Source organism: Sceloporus undulatus, chromosome 5, assembly GCF_019175285.1.
Source record: "Sceloporus undulatus isolate JIND9_A2432 ecotype Alabama chromosome 5, SceUnd_v1.1, whole genome shotgun sequence".
NCBI lineage: Eukaryota > Metazoa > Chordata > Lepidosauria > Squamata > Phrynosomatidae > Sceloporus > Sceloporus undulatus.
Genome location: NC_056526.1, coordinates 149,902,303 through 149,919,733, shown reverse-complemented (window position 1 = coordinate 149,919,733; position 17,431 = coordinate 149,902,303). Strand labels below are relative to the sequence as shown.

At 37.4% G+C, this 17,431-nt stretch overlaps 1 protein-coding gene across 1 annotated transcript in view; it reads right to left on the bottom strand.

Moving 5' to 3' along the window:
- Window positions 1–972: 972 nt before the first annotated feature.
- The window catches only part of RNF150 (ring finger protein 150), a 55,027-nt gene continuing 38,568 nt past the window's right edge, over window positions 973–17,431 (bottom strand). The window contains exon 8 of the mRNA XM_042469684.1: window positions 973–1,853. Coding sequence (XP_042325618.1) covers window positions 1,735–1,853 — 119 coding nt within the window. The 3' untranslated portion in view covers window positions 973–1,734. The remainder of the gene's footprint in view (window positions 1,854–17,431) is intronic.

Sequence of the window (17,431 nt, the reverse complement as noted above, 5' to 3'; positions counted from 1 at the left end):
TCTTGTTCCTTTTCTTCCCTACTGCAGAGCCATATCCAAAGTAATGCAGAGGCCAAGGAACAAGTCTTCCTATTCCATATCAAAAACATGAACCAAAAACAAAACAAAATAAAAAGAGCACCTCTTTGGAGTATATTTCATACATGCCACTAAATGTGCATTTGAGCCTGTCTCCCATAAGTGGTGTGGATTTGAATATGCAAAGCCCTCTTTTTCACATTATTTGGGACTATGCAGGAAAGTATTTCCACTGTCATGCACTTTTGATGTCACCTGTGAACACAGGCCCTCTATTTAAACTGGATTATTGTCCTTCATCTAGAATTATTAGAATGTAGGTGTGTGTATGTTTGTATATACACACACAGTTGTCCTTCTATAGTAACGTATTCTGCATCCAAAGATTTAAGGTTTGAAAATAGTCTTTCCACTCAATTCCAAAACCTTGATTCTGCAATTTTATATAAAGGTCACAATTTTACTACCCCATTGTATTTAATGGGATTTGAGCATTCACAGATTGTGATATCTACGGGGGTCCTGGAACAAACCACAGTAGATACCAAGGACCCACTGTAGGTATCACAGAACTTCTTTGTGAGTTTCCTTTTCTGTACTCACTGAAAAGTGTGAGGACCTTGGGAAGAGCTTCAGTTGTGAATAGAGGAAATGTGAGTGAATTCAAGTGATACTGAGGTACTGAGTTGATAAATTAAGATTCAATACAAATCTTGTACAAAACACATTCTCAATCCATTTGTAACTTTCTTATCAAAGCAACACCACCATAATCTGTTTTGGCCTGTTTCCATTCTTTGCCCTCAAATTAAAAACACTATCAATGAACTCTTTACCTAGTGGTCTGATAGCCAGAACTATCTGATCTGATCTTAAAAAGTGGGTCTAATTTGAAAACAACAATAGAGAAAGTATTAGACGTCTGCAGTGCTTTAAAAAAACATAGCAAAGGGCTGCAAGAACTGGCTAACTTTTAATCTGATGATTGTTATCATCTTCAACACTGTTGAAAAGCAAGTCACCAACCTCAGTAAATCCATCCTCCCCTCTTTTGTTTGTGAGACCCTGGAAGCATAACTCTCCAAGATCCATTAATACCTTAATGAAAAAGGCTTCAGATTAATGCACAGCCTCAAAGCATCTTTTCTTCCTGAAGCCATGCTTCCTCCATGTACGAGATATTAGCCATTCATAAATCTTCACGAACCATCATAATTTTCAGATTTCTGAGTTGAACTCTTGAAGAAGCTGGGGTCATTGAAAAGAAGAAAAATGTCTGTCATGTACCATAAAAAAAGCACATCATGGTATTTCTGGGTTTCTTCCCTGCTTAAAAAAAATGAAGGTAGAAAACACTCATCCTGTCTTTTCAGTTACACAGTTCTGAGCCTGCATGAAGGTCCATAACTCTTGTGATTAATTAGTGTTAGAAAAAGTTTGTCTTCACCTTCCAGTGTCAGTGAAATGAACACATGTAGCTGATCAACCGGAATCCAGGCAGACATGTCTGTTACTATTGCTTTTCATGACAATCCTTGAATGGAGTGTACTAGACTTCACAAAATATTCCAGACACATGTATATGGGTACGTGCGTGTGTGTGTACATGTGTATATGGTATGCATGTTACACAACTGGTCCAAATCTTACAGAGCTGACAGTTCCCTTCCTTCTACTGCCCTTTAGTTCAGTGGAAGGGTCTTTTGATCTACTTTTTCAGGATTTCACCTCTTCACAGTCTTGGTCAGTGGAAAGCTCCACGTCAGAGAGTCCAACTTCCATTGCCATAATCAATGAAATATCCGAATCACTACTGACTGCCGGCTCCTGCTCACCTGAAAGAAGAAAACACTATGTTGAAGTCAATATGGCATTTCAAAAACAAAGACGACCAATTTATCTCTTTTAAGATCTGATCTAAAATAAGAAAAGTTGGCTTGGCCATTTGGGAAAGTTCCTTTTTTGGCCCACTGGTCCCAGAATTCCCCAGCTAGTATGGCCAGCCAGTGCCCATGTTGGCTAAGGCATTCTGGATATGTAGTCCAAAAGGGAATGTTCCAAGTGCTGGGCCACTAATTCATTTAGACCAGTACTGGCAATATCTTTCAAGGTCCAAGAAAGTAGTTGTTTAGTCCTCCATTTCTTTTAAGGGAGGGACACCCGGGACTGAATGTTGAAACTTGTGCATGCAGAAGACATGTTTCAGTGAGTTGTGGCCACTTCCTCTTCTGACACTTCTACTACTTTGTTCCTGTTCTTTCAAACCCTTCTCCATGCCAATAAAGCAATGGTTCTCAACCTTCCTAATGCTACAACCTTTTAATACAGTTCCTCATCTTGTGGTGACTCCCAACCATAAAACTGCAGTGTCTCAATTCCTAAGACCACTGAAAATATGTGTTTTCTGATGGTCTTAGGCGACCCCTGTGAAAGGGTTGTTTGACCTCCAAAGGGGTCACGACCCACAGGGTGAGAACCGCTGCAATAAAGGGAGGACTGTACAAAAATTACCTTTTAGCCTCAGTTATTTGTAGTGTTTCACGATTCTTATAAGAGCAGACTCAATATGGCAAAGTTAACTTACTGTAATAGGCTTTTAATTGTAAGCTATTTTGGTGATTCTCCTTCTCCCCCAATATTGTTTTTTAATGAATTTTAAATATTTTAACTCTATATATTGTTTAAATGTTTTTAATTGTATAGATTGTTTTCTCTCTCTATCTCTCACGCATACACACATTGGTGTTTTAGTATGGCTTTTAGTCTGTTGTTGTTGTTGTTGTTGTTGTTGTTGTTGTTGTATGCCTTCAAGTTTTTTTCTGACTCATGGTGATCCCAAAGTGAACTTATCATGGGATTTTCTTGGCACGATTTGTTCAGACAGGGTTTGCCTTTGCCTTGCTCTGAGACCGAGAGAATGTGACTTGCCCAAGATCACTCAGTGGATTTTCATGGCTGAGTAGGGATTCAGACTCTGGTTTCCCAGAGTCCTAGTCCTTCAATTAAACTGTCACTCTGGCTCTCCATAAAAGAAAAAACTGTACTGGTTATAATAATTGGTAAACTGCCTTGAATCATCATTGAGGAAAAGATGAGATATAAATGAATAACAACAGCAGACTTTTGTCTGAAGCTTTAAAAACATTTTCAATAGTGGAAAGCCTGTCTCTTAGACTATGTTCTGGATATGTAATTTATTTTTTCTAGATGTCCCCTTTGCCACCTATGTTCTTCTCCTATCATTCAATTTCCCAGAATCCTTAAGTACTATTAAATCCCTAGAAGGGAAGCATTTCTATATAGGAATTTATGAACAATCTTTAGAGTACGTTTCTTCAATGTGCTGCCTTCCACATGTTTTGGGATACAGGATTCATTAGCCCCACCCAACAGAAGTCTATGGTCAGAAATGAGGTGAGCTGCAGTCCCAAACATCTGAGAAAAGCTGGAGATGTGAGAAAGTCATGGGTTCACATGGTGCAAATATGCTATGAACTGGTAGCCAGCTGCAGGTTTCCAGCAAATGCAAAAATGATGAAAAATACGTGCCATATACAAAAGTTACTTCATTTATTAAAAATAATAACCCACTTTAACATCCTGACAAGGTTTCAAAGCAATGAACCACCACCACCACATAATATCAATAAAAGCCATTAAATAAATATATATATACACACACACACACACACACACACACACACACACACACATACAATAACAAAGCCAAACACTGGCATTAACAAACCTGCAAATAAATATATAACAATCACAGAACACCATACTAAAGCACAAGACTAAATAATGTTTTTAATATGATGTTCAAAAACACAAAGACAGGAAGTCTACTGGATTTCTGAGGGCAGGGATTTCCACAGGTTAGATCCTATCACTAAAAAGGCCTTGTCTCTCACAACCATTAAGAATGCGAAGAGGTACTGTAGCAAAGGGGTATTGTAGCGTTTTGGAATTTAAATGAGAGAAATAAATGAGTAGGTAAGATTTCACAGACTTTAGTCTACTTCGTCAGATGCATGGAGTGAAGTGTCCAGGAACATACCTTTCTACCAAGGTGAGTAGATAACCATATGAATGTTGGTGGGTGTTGTTTGAATGTAGCATGGTAAGGCTTGGGGAGTTAACTACCATTATGATATGGGTGGTGTACCAATGTCTCTGTTCAACCCATTGTTGATGGACTGGGGTTTGTAGATATATTCCAATGCCATTGTTTCTCTTTCCAGTCTTCCTTTGTAGTGTTTTTTTTTTTTAAAAAAGACTGCTGTTCTGAGTCCTCAGAATGCCTTACGCTACTAACTTCTTTCTTTTTCTCAGTCTCAAAGGTACTACAACACCCCTTTGTATACTGATCTAGATGAACACAGCTATACCTTTGAATTCTACCAGCCACTAAGAATGTTTCAAATTGGCTTTGCTTAGCTTGATGGCCTCCAGATGTTTTTTGATTAGAACTTTCAGCTTCCATAACATTGGAAATGTTGTCCAGAGCTGATAGGAAATGAAATCCAATTTATCAGGGTGGGTAAAACTACTTTGAAACGCTAAGCAGGTCTTCCATAAAGACAGAAAGGTTACACATTATTTAAGACATAGAAATGTCTTCAGGGAGGAGAATTTTCTTAATGTGTAAAACATCCTCAGACCCTTTGGCATCTTGTCCTTGTCCTTTGGAACACCTACTTCTTGTTGGATTTCTGCCCAAGTGGGTTCTACAACTGCTTTATTTAAGCAACAGTGGGTGTAACTGTTACTACAATGATAGTATGGTCCAAATGCATGCATGGTCAGAAGTGAATCACTGATCTGCGTTAGGCTTATTGACAGAAAACTGAATACAGAACTGTAGCCTGAAGCAGGGAGATTTTGTATTGGCCCTTCAACAGTTGTTTATGAACATATTTGTAAATTTCTGGCCATCCTACTTTTATGAATTTAAAATATGAGAATCAAAATTCAAGCTACGAACTCAACCTGTGCTCCAAAGTAAAACTAAACAGAACATCAACTGAAGATATATTGAAAAAACTGACACTAAGACAATGGCAGGGTTGCAGAACTGTATTAAGCACTGTAGTTCAGGATAACTGTCTCCAGAGATTTCAAAAGAATTACACACGTAAAGCTAATCTCTTTAGTTTAGTCTATCTTTGTCCTATAATAAAAGATTTTGCATCATAAATACTTCTTTGACATACTCATCAAAATAGTAATTACAACATGTACTGGGTAAACTCCTCCTTTGAACAGATCTACAGGTATATGCACTTTGAAATTATCTCCTTTATAGTGTTGCAAAGCATCTAAATCTTTGAGCAATTAGTATATTTGCTTTGAAGCGTCTTTATCTGGGTCTGGTGTTCCCTATCATACACAGAAACACTGGCATTGGGGAGCTGTTAATTTATTTTTTTATCAGAATGTTTCTGTAAGTGGAAGCATTTTGGTAAAAAATAGACAAGGCATCCCACTTCACATATATACCTCTCTGTGCAGAGATGGAATAAGCTCCTGAGGTGTGAAAGAGTTCAAGCTGTCTAAAGACAAACATGTGCAAAGAATGCTCCCAGGATACAAAATGCTTTAAGATTCTTAGGAAAAAGATGCTGGCTTGTTTACTATCTTATATTCTACAAAACTCTTAAACAGAAGGAGGTGTCTAATGACAGTTTTGATATCAACAAATGAACACCAATGTCTTTTTCAGTAAAAAAAAAGTGCCTTTTCCTTCTTTTTATAAATATTAAGAATATAACCTATTAGCCTTGAACAGATAGACCAAACAATTCTAGCAAAAGGAAATGTTAAGAAAAGCTTCCACATTAGGGATGCTCAAGAATGTTGTTCAGCTTGCATCATGAAGAGAACAAACCTGATTTTCTGCTCCCAAACTTAAATGTGGATTGGGATGTATTTGGATTTTGCACTTCTCCAGATTTTTCTCTTAAAATTTCAGTTTCAAAAGTGTACTGAAATACTTATTAAAAGGTGTATGTTACACTACAATACACATAAAAAGCATATGTTATGCTAAAACACATTTTAGGATAAAGTGTGCATCGAAATCATGAAAAAATGCATGCATATTTATGTAGATTTTTGCCCCCAAATAAAAGAAGATCAGTGTAGAAATGGGTGAGAAAATGACATAGAAGGAAAACAGATAGATCTATATAGCCTCACCCAGCATCCATCTTGATTATATGGACTGGGAAACACAAGGGTAATGTAGCTATGTAGTGGTATCTCTTCATAAGCTACAGGACCAACAGAATTAGTACTAAAGGTATATGGAAAAAGGAATATGAATAACAGGAAAGCAGTGACTGCTGATCTAAACTGTAGGCTTGTTCAGATCTTGGGAAAGTTTTAATATAAGTTATTTAATGACTCCCCAGAATCTCACAGCATGGCTTCTGTTACTTGTAATCTAAAAATAACTTCTGCATGTCCTGGTTTGGTACATTATTTTTCACACAAACTGAAAGCAATAAAAATGTGAAGATTACCCTTAAAGGTAACCTCAAGATTTTAGTTGTCCATGGCTACACATTATAGCAGGCTTTTTAGTATGGCCATAAGAAATAACTTTAGCTGGAAAACTACTGTGCATGTAGGGTATAGAAACCGCATAATATGATTTATGTCAAAGAACAAAGCAGTCCATTTCAAAGCTGAGTGAGAAGGGCACTGATAATATGGGAGAACATAGAGACTAAGTCCAGTTACACAAGAACCATTATCACCAGAATACCCATCAAAGACACTTTGGAAAACTGACCCAACTACCTTCAAAGGATCATGCTACTAAAATAGTATAACCTAACTTATATAGTGAAATAAAGCTGTATGGGACTATGAACTGAACATGATTATAGACTGTAATTGTCTCTTCTGCTCCCTGTTGTGCTACCATTGAACTGCTCCCCAGATAGCAGCTTTGACAGGTGCTTTGAAAACTCTTTAAAGGATTTTCCAATCCATCATTCAAGCCAGATCAGAGGCCCATATACCCACTAATCTCTATGGAACAAGCCCAGAGAAGAAATGGCTTATTAAAAAGAAGGAAGTAAGCATGCTAGAAGAACAGAACTGGCCCACAAGGGAAGGAATGGTCAGTGCTTAAAAGAACCAATGGCTCAATTATCTTGCAAGGGCTTTGGACATTACAAGAAAGTGGCAAATGCAGCTGGGAATATGAAGAGTGAAGGAAGCGGATGGGAGATGAGTGTATTTCTTATGCAGGCATTTCAGCAGAAGGATGAAAATGAAGCACAAATGTTTTTCCTACATCCACACAAGGGATCAAAATTTTCATTAACAAATAAAGAACAAATAAATAAGTCAATTTTTTTCTATGCTGCAAGGATGTTCCCCAAAAATGTACAGTTTTTGAGGACGACCTGCAGCTCTGGACTTATTTTGAACAAAAAAATCCAATGAGTTTTTTGAAAACTGCATTGGCAGCACATTTCTTGCCCATGAAACAATATTTTCTGAGTAGAAACGAACATCCCTTCTGCACTAAAAGGCCACATGTTTAAGCAAGTTCCAATTTGTAAAGGAAAGTCCTGAACAGCTCAAACTTATGAGACATCTGGAGTTCCTCATTTAGGAATCTTGATGGTTGAAACACTCCTCTTCTTTGCTGAGGACTGGAAAATTGTTGAATATTTAACCCCTAATCTACATCCATTGCTTTCTCTTCAGATGCCACTGCTCTCAAATTTTAACTCAAATGTATCTGTTAAAAATGCACCTCAGCTACCACTTATTTGTAGTCGAAACCATGGCCTGGAAAAGTTACTTTTTTTGGTTTACAGCTCTGAGAATCCCCCAGCCAGCATTTCGAGCTCTGTTAAAGACAACTGAGTGGAGCCTGGGAAAAACTAGACATTACAAGGAACTATAAGATTCCTTCATCCAGTTTTTTAAAAATCCTTCAGTGTCTGAAAGTACACCATGAAGAAGGAATCTGTTTAATGCATTTTCCTGAAATCACCTTCCAAATTTCTATTTAAAACAAGTGAGTAGGATATAGAGAGAACTCATATAGCTTTCTTTCATGAGTGAAAGCAGTTGTGGAGTACCAGTAATTTTGAACTGCAAAGTGACTGGAGTGGAAAGAGTTAAGCAGTTCCATTCAGTCTTCCTTCCAAATAGCAGCCTGTCCAATTTTTCTTTCTTTAGCAGAGGAAAGAATAATGAAACTCCAGGAATTCCAGAGCGAAAATTAATGACAAGAATTTCAAACTTGACTCAGACAAAGTGAACAGATGAGACATTCTTCTGGCAGATCTAGAAAGAAATATCTTGGTATTTATCATCTCATTAACCATTATGATCTTCTTGTTATTGAACTCTTATTTCAAAAGGCATCATAGTAAATATTTTAAAACAGGATGCAATTCAGAGGAAAGAGGAGGTTAAAGTGTGTTATGCACAGTTTGGGTAAGAAACCATAGCCTCTCCTTTTTGATCCATTATCAAGACATTTAAAGAATTCTTTCTGTAAATTCTGATGCACTTAGTATGAGAATGAGATCTAGGGCAGAAAGAAAGAAAGAAAGAAAGAAAGAAAGAAAGAAAGCGTGCCTTTTAATGAAATACAGAAGCCTGGTCTCCCCACCAAATCTAGTCTCTGTTTTATCCTCACAATAGTAGCTGGGGGGGGGGGCATCTTAAAGAGGTCTTTGTTGAACAGCAGTTTGGACCCATATTATTGACTATGCATACAGAAGGAGACTTACTGTCATTCCATATTAATTAGCAATGAATCCAGAGTGAAAGGATGTGTTGTTAATAATAAATAATAAAACTTTTTGTGGTGCTGGAGAAGAGTTCTTTGGATGTTACCATGCTGTTCTAGGCATGAGATTGTTTGTCATTTTCCATGGCGCTGGTCAAGTTCACAAAGTTATCCGATAGGAAAAATAGATACCTCACTTTAGAAAGAAGTTCACCTGGCACTGCTTGGCCAGAAAGGAATGTCTTATTTCCAAACAATATACCAAAATATCTGTTCATTTTTTGAAAGTAATACACAGAATTTAAAATCTACACCAACAGACGAGGAACAAACCTAAAGAAACTAATGATTAACACAATTTTAAAGTGGATGGTGATGACAATGAAATAAAGACTTTTAATGCCTTAAGTTATCAATGAAAATGGAGACTGCAGTCAAGAAATCAGAAAAAAAAACACTGCAGTCAAGAAATCAAAAGGGCAGTTATGAAGGAACTAGATAAGATTTTGAAGTATAAAGTATATTCTTGAACCTCTAAACCAGGATCATCCATGCCATTGTATTTTGTTTCTATGGATGGTTGTAGAAATTGGATAGTGAAGAGAATCAGCTTATTTGAAATGTGGTGCTGGAAAAGAGTTCTTTGGATACCACGGACTCCGAAAACATGGACCCTGGAGCAAATCAAGCCTGAACTCTCCCTAGGAGCCAGAATGACACAAATTGAGGCTATCATACTTTTGCCTGTATTATGAGATGACATGACTCATTAGGAAAGCTGGCAATGCTCAATAAATTGCGATACAGCAGAAAAAAAAGGAACACTGCATTACTGGTGGATAGACAGTCGAAAGTGTTGGTGACAGAATGTCCCAAAGGTCTCTCATTCAGAGGATCACCATAAGTCAAAGTGATGAAGGCAATTAAGGACAACAAAAGAAACTTATTCAGTACCCTTAAATTGTGAATTACTTAAATGTAAAACTAGGATAAGTAAATATACTAGCAATAGCACATGCTCAAAATATAGAAGAAACAATTTTAAAACAATCATAAGGGTTGCTTGCCATTACAGCAGAAATACCAGAAAAGCAGTGCTATTCATGGTTTGATTTCATGTCAAAATAACTTTCATTTTTAGATATCCTTTTTCAAAGGTTGTCTTTTACTTTATGTGGGTAAATAAGTTACAATTAAACCTCTCTTTTTTGCAATTAAAACCTTTTGCTTCTGTTTAAGTCATCATAATACTCTGGAAAAGAATCAGGCTACCAGAATACTAATACTATACTATTACAATGAGCTGCTACCAGAATAGCAAGCCCTTCACACAGAACAGAAGTGACTGAGAGAGAAGTCTGTGTGTGTGTGTGTGTGTGTACGTGTGTGCATCCGTGTGTGTGTATTTGCAATTCAGGTAACAGAGGAAGCAAAGGCTTGAGAAATTCTTCACATCTTGCATACTGAAAAGATATTATTAAAGCCCTGAGGAGACATTTTGAAGATAGGAAGGAGTACTGCAAGAAAGATATAAGCAAAGAAAAGTGTTTCTTCCTAAAACACAAGATGTAACTGAAGTACACATGGCCAAAAATAATGGTGGAGGACATAATAACAGGTATGTGGTTGGAGCACCAGACAAAGATTGCCATTCAGTCATGAGGTTCTAGGTCTTGTCTTTCAGCTTAGTCTACCTAGCTCACAAGATTGCTGTAGGGATAAAATGAGCAATATAAAGAGAGAATGTGAGGAATAAAATGTAATAAATAAAGTTTTATCTCCTTAAGATGATCAACAGAAGGTTATAAAAACTGAGAGAAGGGAGTCCCTTCTCGGACTTATCCAAAATCTCTAGGCAGAATGACCTGAAAGGACCAAGTATGAACTTGGATATCAGAGAGGAGAGAGAGGGTGTGTGTCAGCCAGACAGTTAGTAGAAGACGTATCTGAAGAGTTTCTGCAGGGAGTTGTGTGGGTAGATGTACTCCGCTAAAGGTGAACACACTATTTATCTTACAAAGTCAAAATGGACTGAGCATAATAGATTTTTGAGATATTTTTGGTCAACTATTCACTGTTATTTCATAAAAGTACTGTTGAAGGACAAAGGGCCAAGTTCTCCCCCGAGGTCTTACAGCTCTGTGCTACCCCAGTAAATGCTGCAACTGAATGGAGTTTGAAACTGGCTAGCCTTGTTTTTACCTTGCAAGACCAAGGGACTGTCTATGTGAAATATTGCTATGGCATAATTTGCTTATACTCCATAACAGTGTTTGACATGCACAATTGACTCTGTAACAAATTGATTCTTGCTACATAGCAAGCTGCTTTTTTAAAATATATTCTGCTTACTAGCTGCTCCCTCTCACATTTGCAATTGTTGCTACATGACAATGCTTGGAATAGTGTTGTTGAAGGTCTTTTGCTTTACATATGAATTAAATGATTTTTAAAAATCATTTTCTTCATAATATGGATCCAAAACAGACTGCAGAAATAATCCAGTTTGAGATGGCTCTAACTACCCTGGTTCAGTGCTAGGGAATCCTGGGAATTGTAGTTTATTGTGGCTCCAGAGCCCTCTGACATAGAAGGCTATATGTCTCACAAAACTACAGTTCCCAGGATTCTCTAGCATTGAGCCAGGGCAATTAAAGCTGTCTCAAACTGGATTATTTCTGCAGTCTGTTTTAGACCATAAACCCTAAGGGGCATACAAAAATATAAGCAGCCACAGTAAAAACTACCCAGTTTACTAAAATCAGTTTCACACAACAAAACTAATTACAGGATAAAGCAATGCAGCATAAAAATTACAGGGAGAACTCCCACTGAAATCTTAGCAGTTTGCCTGAAGCTAAAAAGAGATGGAGTAAACCTCTTTCAGGTTGGGGAGTAGTTTCATAACCTGGTGCCACCACAGAAAAGACCCTGTAATTTATACTAACCAAATCCTGATTCTAAAAATGAAAGGAGACAAAACAGAGACACTGATGTTGACAGAATCCTATAGGCCAGAGTTAATACTGTATTGTAACCCCAAACTGTTTAGGGTTTTCTAGTTAAGAATGAGTATTTTGAATCATACCTGTAAATGAACTAGAAGTTAGTGCTTTGGACCATTATATTTTATAAAGTTTTTAAATACATGTATTTACTACTATGGTAAGTATACCTCATCAGAATATCATGCTACCTGCTGAAAAGTTGATGATAATGTTTTTAGTTGTCATCTAGGCCTGGTACAGATGGGCCTATGGGGTGCCCTCGTCACGTGCTAGGGGTTGGTCAAGGGCGCTTGCCCACATGTGCCTCAACCCTAGCACGTGATGAGGGCGTCAAAATGCCAACACCCTGCACAGAAGGGTGCCACCATTTTGATGCAAAAGACACAGCGTCCGCACGTCGTGGCATCATACTGATATTGCGAGTGCACCACTGGTCCACAACGGTGTCATTATGGTGCCACAAAAAGAATCCGCTTTTTGCAGGTTCTTTTTGCTGTGTGAGGAAGCCACGTGGTTTGCCCGCTGCAGCTTCCTCACACAGCAAAACAAGGCGCTGGCAGACCACCCTTTTTGGATGGTTTGTACCGGCCCCTAGTTAACAGGGCTGAGTTTCAAATTAAAATTCCCAAGGGTTTGTTGGAAGGAAGGGAGGCCAGCCATAAAAGGTAAAGGTTTCCCCTTTGACAAGGTTGTCCAGACATGTCTGACTGTACGGGGCAGTGCTCATCTCCATTACTAAGCCAATGAAGCCAGCATTGTCAAAGATGGCTCCATGGTCATGTGGCCAGCATGGCTGCATTGAACAATGCTACCTTCCCACCAAAGTGGTACCTACTTATCTACTGCACTTTTACATGCTTTCGAACAACTAGGATGGCAGAATCTGGGACTAGTGATGGGAGTTCACTCCAGCATTTGGGCCTTGAACTGCTGTGTCCTGCCGATTTTGCAATCATCAGAGTCAACATCTTAAACACTGAGCCTCCACATTCATAACTGCCAGCCATAACTAATCAGGAAATCATGTTATTTTTTTTAACATTTTCTGGATTGTTTTTGATTTCAGGTCAAAATTCCAAAGTAGGGCTACATAGATACAGAAGGTGGGCCTGCTGTGTCTCATTGGAACACTGTGAAAGACATTTCAAGTTTTGACAGTGGGCAATTTAAAGTCAAAATTTCAAACAAGGGGCTTCCATCCTAGAATTAAAAAAAGGAGAGGACTGAAGCAATTTATTGACAATTTTTATGGGCTAGAAAGCATGAGCTCTGTGGCAATGCTGCTAAAGTTCCTAAGGCAGGAAATGGAAAGGCTAGGACACTATACTTGAGGTTTTTTTTTTAAAGGTGAGAGATGGGAAAATAGGCACATCCCCTTTCACAGACCGCTTTTGTAATATTATGTATGGATCTGGGCAGTGCTGGGTATAAAGAAAACAAAATTCAGTAACAGCTCTATTGATACTAATTACTGTCATCACTACCATGACCTGTTTTTATGAGCATTCGGAACAGATCTTCCATTGGAAACAGAATCTGACCTAAATGGAACAGCAAACCATTTCTATGATCTTATGCTCTGCCCTAGTTGCATATTTCCTGCTGTGCTGAACTAAACCTTGCAATCTGGAGTCCACTCTCATAACAAGAGGAGTTGATATACTACTGCACTCCTTTATAATGTGTGTGCTTTCTCTTCCTTATAAAACATGTCCTCTGGAGATGCTACAGTATCAGTATGTAGCCAAGTCTCTTCCTCCACACTTCTTTCAAAGTTTTCCCATCCCCACTGACAAGTTCAAACCCCTGCCACAGTTTCTAGAACAGCCACATACACAGTTGTCTTGACCTCAAAAGTGATTTGGTTCTCACAGCCACTACTGCTGGGGAAGCATCCACTGCTAACTTCCTTGCTTTCAGTGCCTCCAGCCACTGAGTCACTTTATATTTATATGCCTAGAAACAAACACTGAGGTAAAACAGAAATTCTGGATCAGCTCCAATGTGATATTTAAATTTTACATGGTTCTAACGACATAAGTCTAAGAACACTTACTTCAAGAAACTTCCTAATTGATTTAAAGCCAATCTGTTTCCCTATCAGGGTATTGAAGAGAGGAGTGCATGCACCCTAAACTAAATATTTGGAAAAGCAGATGCTTTGTGTATTTCCTCAAGGCATTCAAATTTGTGCATTCAGCACTTATACTGAACTGTTCTCTGTTTTGTGTTTTTACCTGGTCTATATATTCATTTTAGGACTGCTGGCCTTCCAAGTGTTTTTGGTTTACATCTCTCATATGATAGTTATGTTGGTAGGGACAGATCCTTAACCACTGCTTTACTTAGAAATTATCTAGAGACAATTTCTTGACTTGTGAAAATACTACATTATTAGTTGCATTTTAATACAGTATAGTCTAATGAACCTTTGTTAGGACATGGAACATTAAGGTGGGCTTGTTAAGAAGTTGTTAGAAAAGCTTTTAAAAATTAGAAAAAGCAGCCATAAAAACTTTTTTAAATGGTTGACACAGTATCTGCAGTATTTTGAAATGGCTCCTCATATGACAATGCATACTTCAGTACACTAAAATATTATGGAGAGAGAAGGTCCAGTGATGTAATGGAGTACCATCTTGCACCTCTTAATGTCTTATATTCTCTGTGATTTAATTCTATTGTAATTATAAACAAAGGTTGCAAGGGAAATGTTCTCTATACATGTGGTAGCAACCCATGGAATCTTTAAACCCCACTTTGATAATTGTGAACCTAAAATGATATGCTACTGTAATGTAACTATTATGCTTCAAGTTTAGAGTCCCACACAAATTACCCTTTCCACAGCAAGATGGCAACCACAAAGAGGCAGGTTTCAGAATACACTTCATTTAAAAATTAATTCTGACTGCATTTTACACAGTACAGTTCTAAACTGCTTTCACACACACAAATCTTTGGTGCACCTTTAGCTAGTATAGGGTGTATCAGTAAATGGCACATGTTTACCCAACGACAAGACTAGCTCTAAAACTAAGGCACACCAAAAGCAGTCTGAAAGTCAATTTAATTTAATATCTGTTGATAGGTAGAATATGTAACACCGAAATCACAAAGTGATTACGTGAAAAGAAATGCACCAGTCACAGTGGACAAAGAATGGCATTTGATATCAAACTGAAATAAAATGAAAACCTAATGAGTTTAGGATTCACATGTAATTAGCTATAGTATCAGTTCAAGAAAGGCATGCATATTTACTTACAGAAGTAATATAACTTGAAAGTAACCTGTGTTAATGAGAAATGTTAAACCTCCCTGGTGAGAAAAATCTATCAAATTAGAAAAATATTCCTCACATTTATGCTTGTTAAAATTAATCCTGCTCCAATACAGGGAAATTAATTTAATACTTGCTAAGATGTTATGATAACACACTTCGGTCTAGCACAAAATATATGTTAATTAAGACTACCTGTGGTAAACTTTAATTTTTGTGATTTATATAATTCAGTTTATTTTTGCTATATTGCTGGTCTGACATTTTCTGTTGCAAGAGACAAAGAAAAGCTGACATTTTGTGAACAAAACTGTTGAAACTCACTTATGGGCAACTAGTGGAAATTCTAGTCTTTGTTCTAAATCCAGCTGTAACTTCCACATAGAGAAGACCCACTAAACCAAAGAAACTTGTGTGTTAACACATTCTCATTAACTCACAGGTTTACTCTAGTTGTGATTAACAAATTGGATTTAGGCCCCTGTTTTTTCAAAGTGAATTTTTCAGTATGATGGAAGAATGGTTTCTTAGACATTTCACAATGGTTATCATTTTCTGTAGAAATAATACATTTAGAAAAGGAACATCTGTCACACCAGAACCCCATGGAGAAAGGAGATTTACCCATTAGCTTGATCCTTATTAATGAGGTCTTGTTTCTCTGTCACATAAAGCAGAATGAAAAAAGACATAACTTATACAATTAAAGCCTTGTATGTTTCTGATAGATGACTAGATGAGTAAAGGCATACCTATTCTGTTTGACAAACCAAAATATTTTTGGGTTTTTTTTTCATTTCAGCTTTTCCTATCAGCCTATTTTTAAAAATCTGTTACCCACATGGAAAGGTTATTAGTGATGTGAACAGCTGGCACAGCAGGAGTCAAAACCTCCAAAGCAGGATTTCCTCGTGATTTTTCCCTTCAAAAAATAATAATACAAAACCACAACGATAAACTACTTATACTGCAGCTTTAAGTATGTTTAGTTTTATGCTGAACCAGATACACAAACACTGAAGCTTGAATGTGTGGTCTAAATTACTTCTTAAGTGGAGGGAAACTAAACTGGATTCCATTTAATAGCTCCCATTCTAGACTGCTGTAGAGCAATGGGTTTCTCAAGATATACTTACACCTAAATTCTTACAGTCTCACTGGGATAAAGTGACATCTAACCACTGACCACAGCAGCAGAAAATAGAAAGTGAATGAGCTCTTGAGGTGACAGTTTAGAAGGGCAATGACCTATGTTGAACTCCGAATAATGTGAAAAGGTGACAAACCTTGGCAGGGAGTGACTAAAATGCTTGGTGGAACTAGAGCATCTCATCACACACACAATATTTCTAATATGCAACTTTAAATGGAAGTTTATCATTAATTGAAAAAACAACAGTTCCCCCCAAAATGCTGTTTTACATAACACATGGAGCAATTAGCCTACTAAACTTTAAAACCTTGTCACAATTAAACATTCAAAGAAAAGGGTTTTCTTTATTGCTCAGTATGCAATAAAGGCATAACAATGGTTCAGGAAGTGAACAGGAAAACAGGAAGTTCTAGAGCCCTGAGGTTGGTGGTTTTCTATCCCACCTTTCTACCAGCATGAGATCCAAGGCAGCTTACAATATTTTCAAATCACAATACAATTAAAAAAGTCCTAAAACTAAGTTGAATACAATTTGTGTGTTCCCTGTCAGAACTCCCTATAATTTAGGTAACAAGGATGTAGTCAAGGCATGTGTCACCATAGTCAGAAGCTTTTGATCTAACATCTAAGTTGTTATACTAAGTTATGATTCCTTCTAGTCTCACATGACTATATGACTGACAAAAAAGCTTGTGCAATGAAGATTTGTTTCAACTGGTAGATTAACTAATTAACATTTTAATTGACTTGCAAAGCCTAATATTAATTTGATGATATATATTAATTGAGAGGGCAGTAGAAAGAGAGGAAAACCACATGCCAGATGGTTTGACTAAATCAAAGAGGCCACAGGACTGAGCCTATAGGACTTGAGCAGAGGATGACAGGGGGTCTTGGAGATGTCTCTTCCACAGGGCTGCCATAAGCTGAGGTCAAATCGAGAATAGTTAACAATAACAACAATTAATTGTGGGTGTTGCCATTAAAGGAGATTCTTCTCTCTTTAGGACAGGCATGGGTCACTGTGGTCTATCAGCTCGCTAGCATAGTCTGGGATTATCGGAACTCTAGTTCCAAAATATCTTCAGGCCCACAGCAGTCTATTCTTCTTTTGTGGTTCTGTCATATTGTTGGAAGAAAGAATGCAAACTTTTGTTTATTATGATTAATTTTGTTTGTTTATTATTTGTTAATAAGAATTT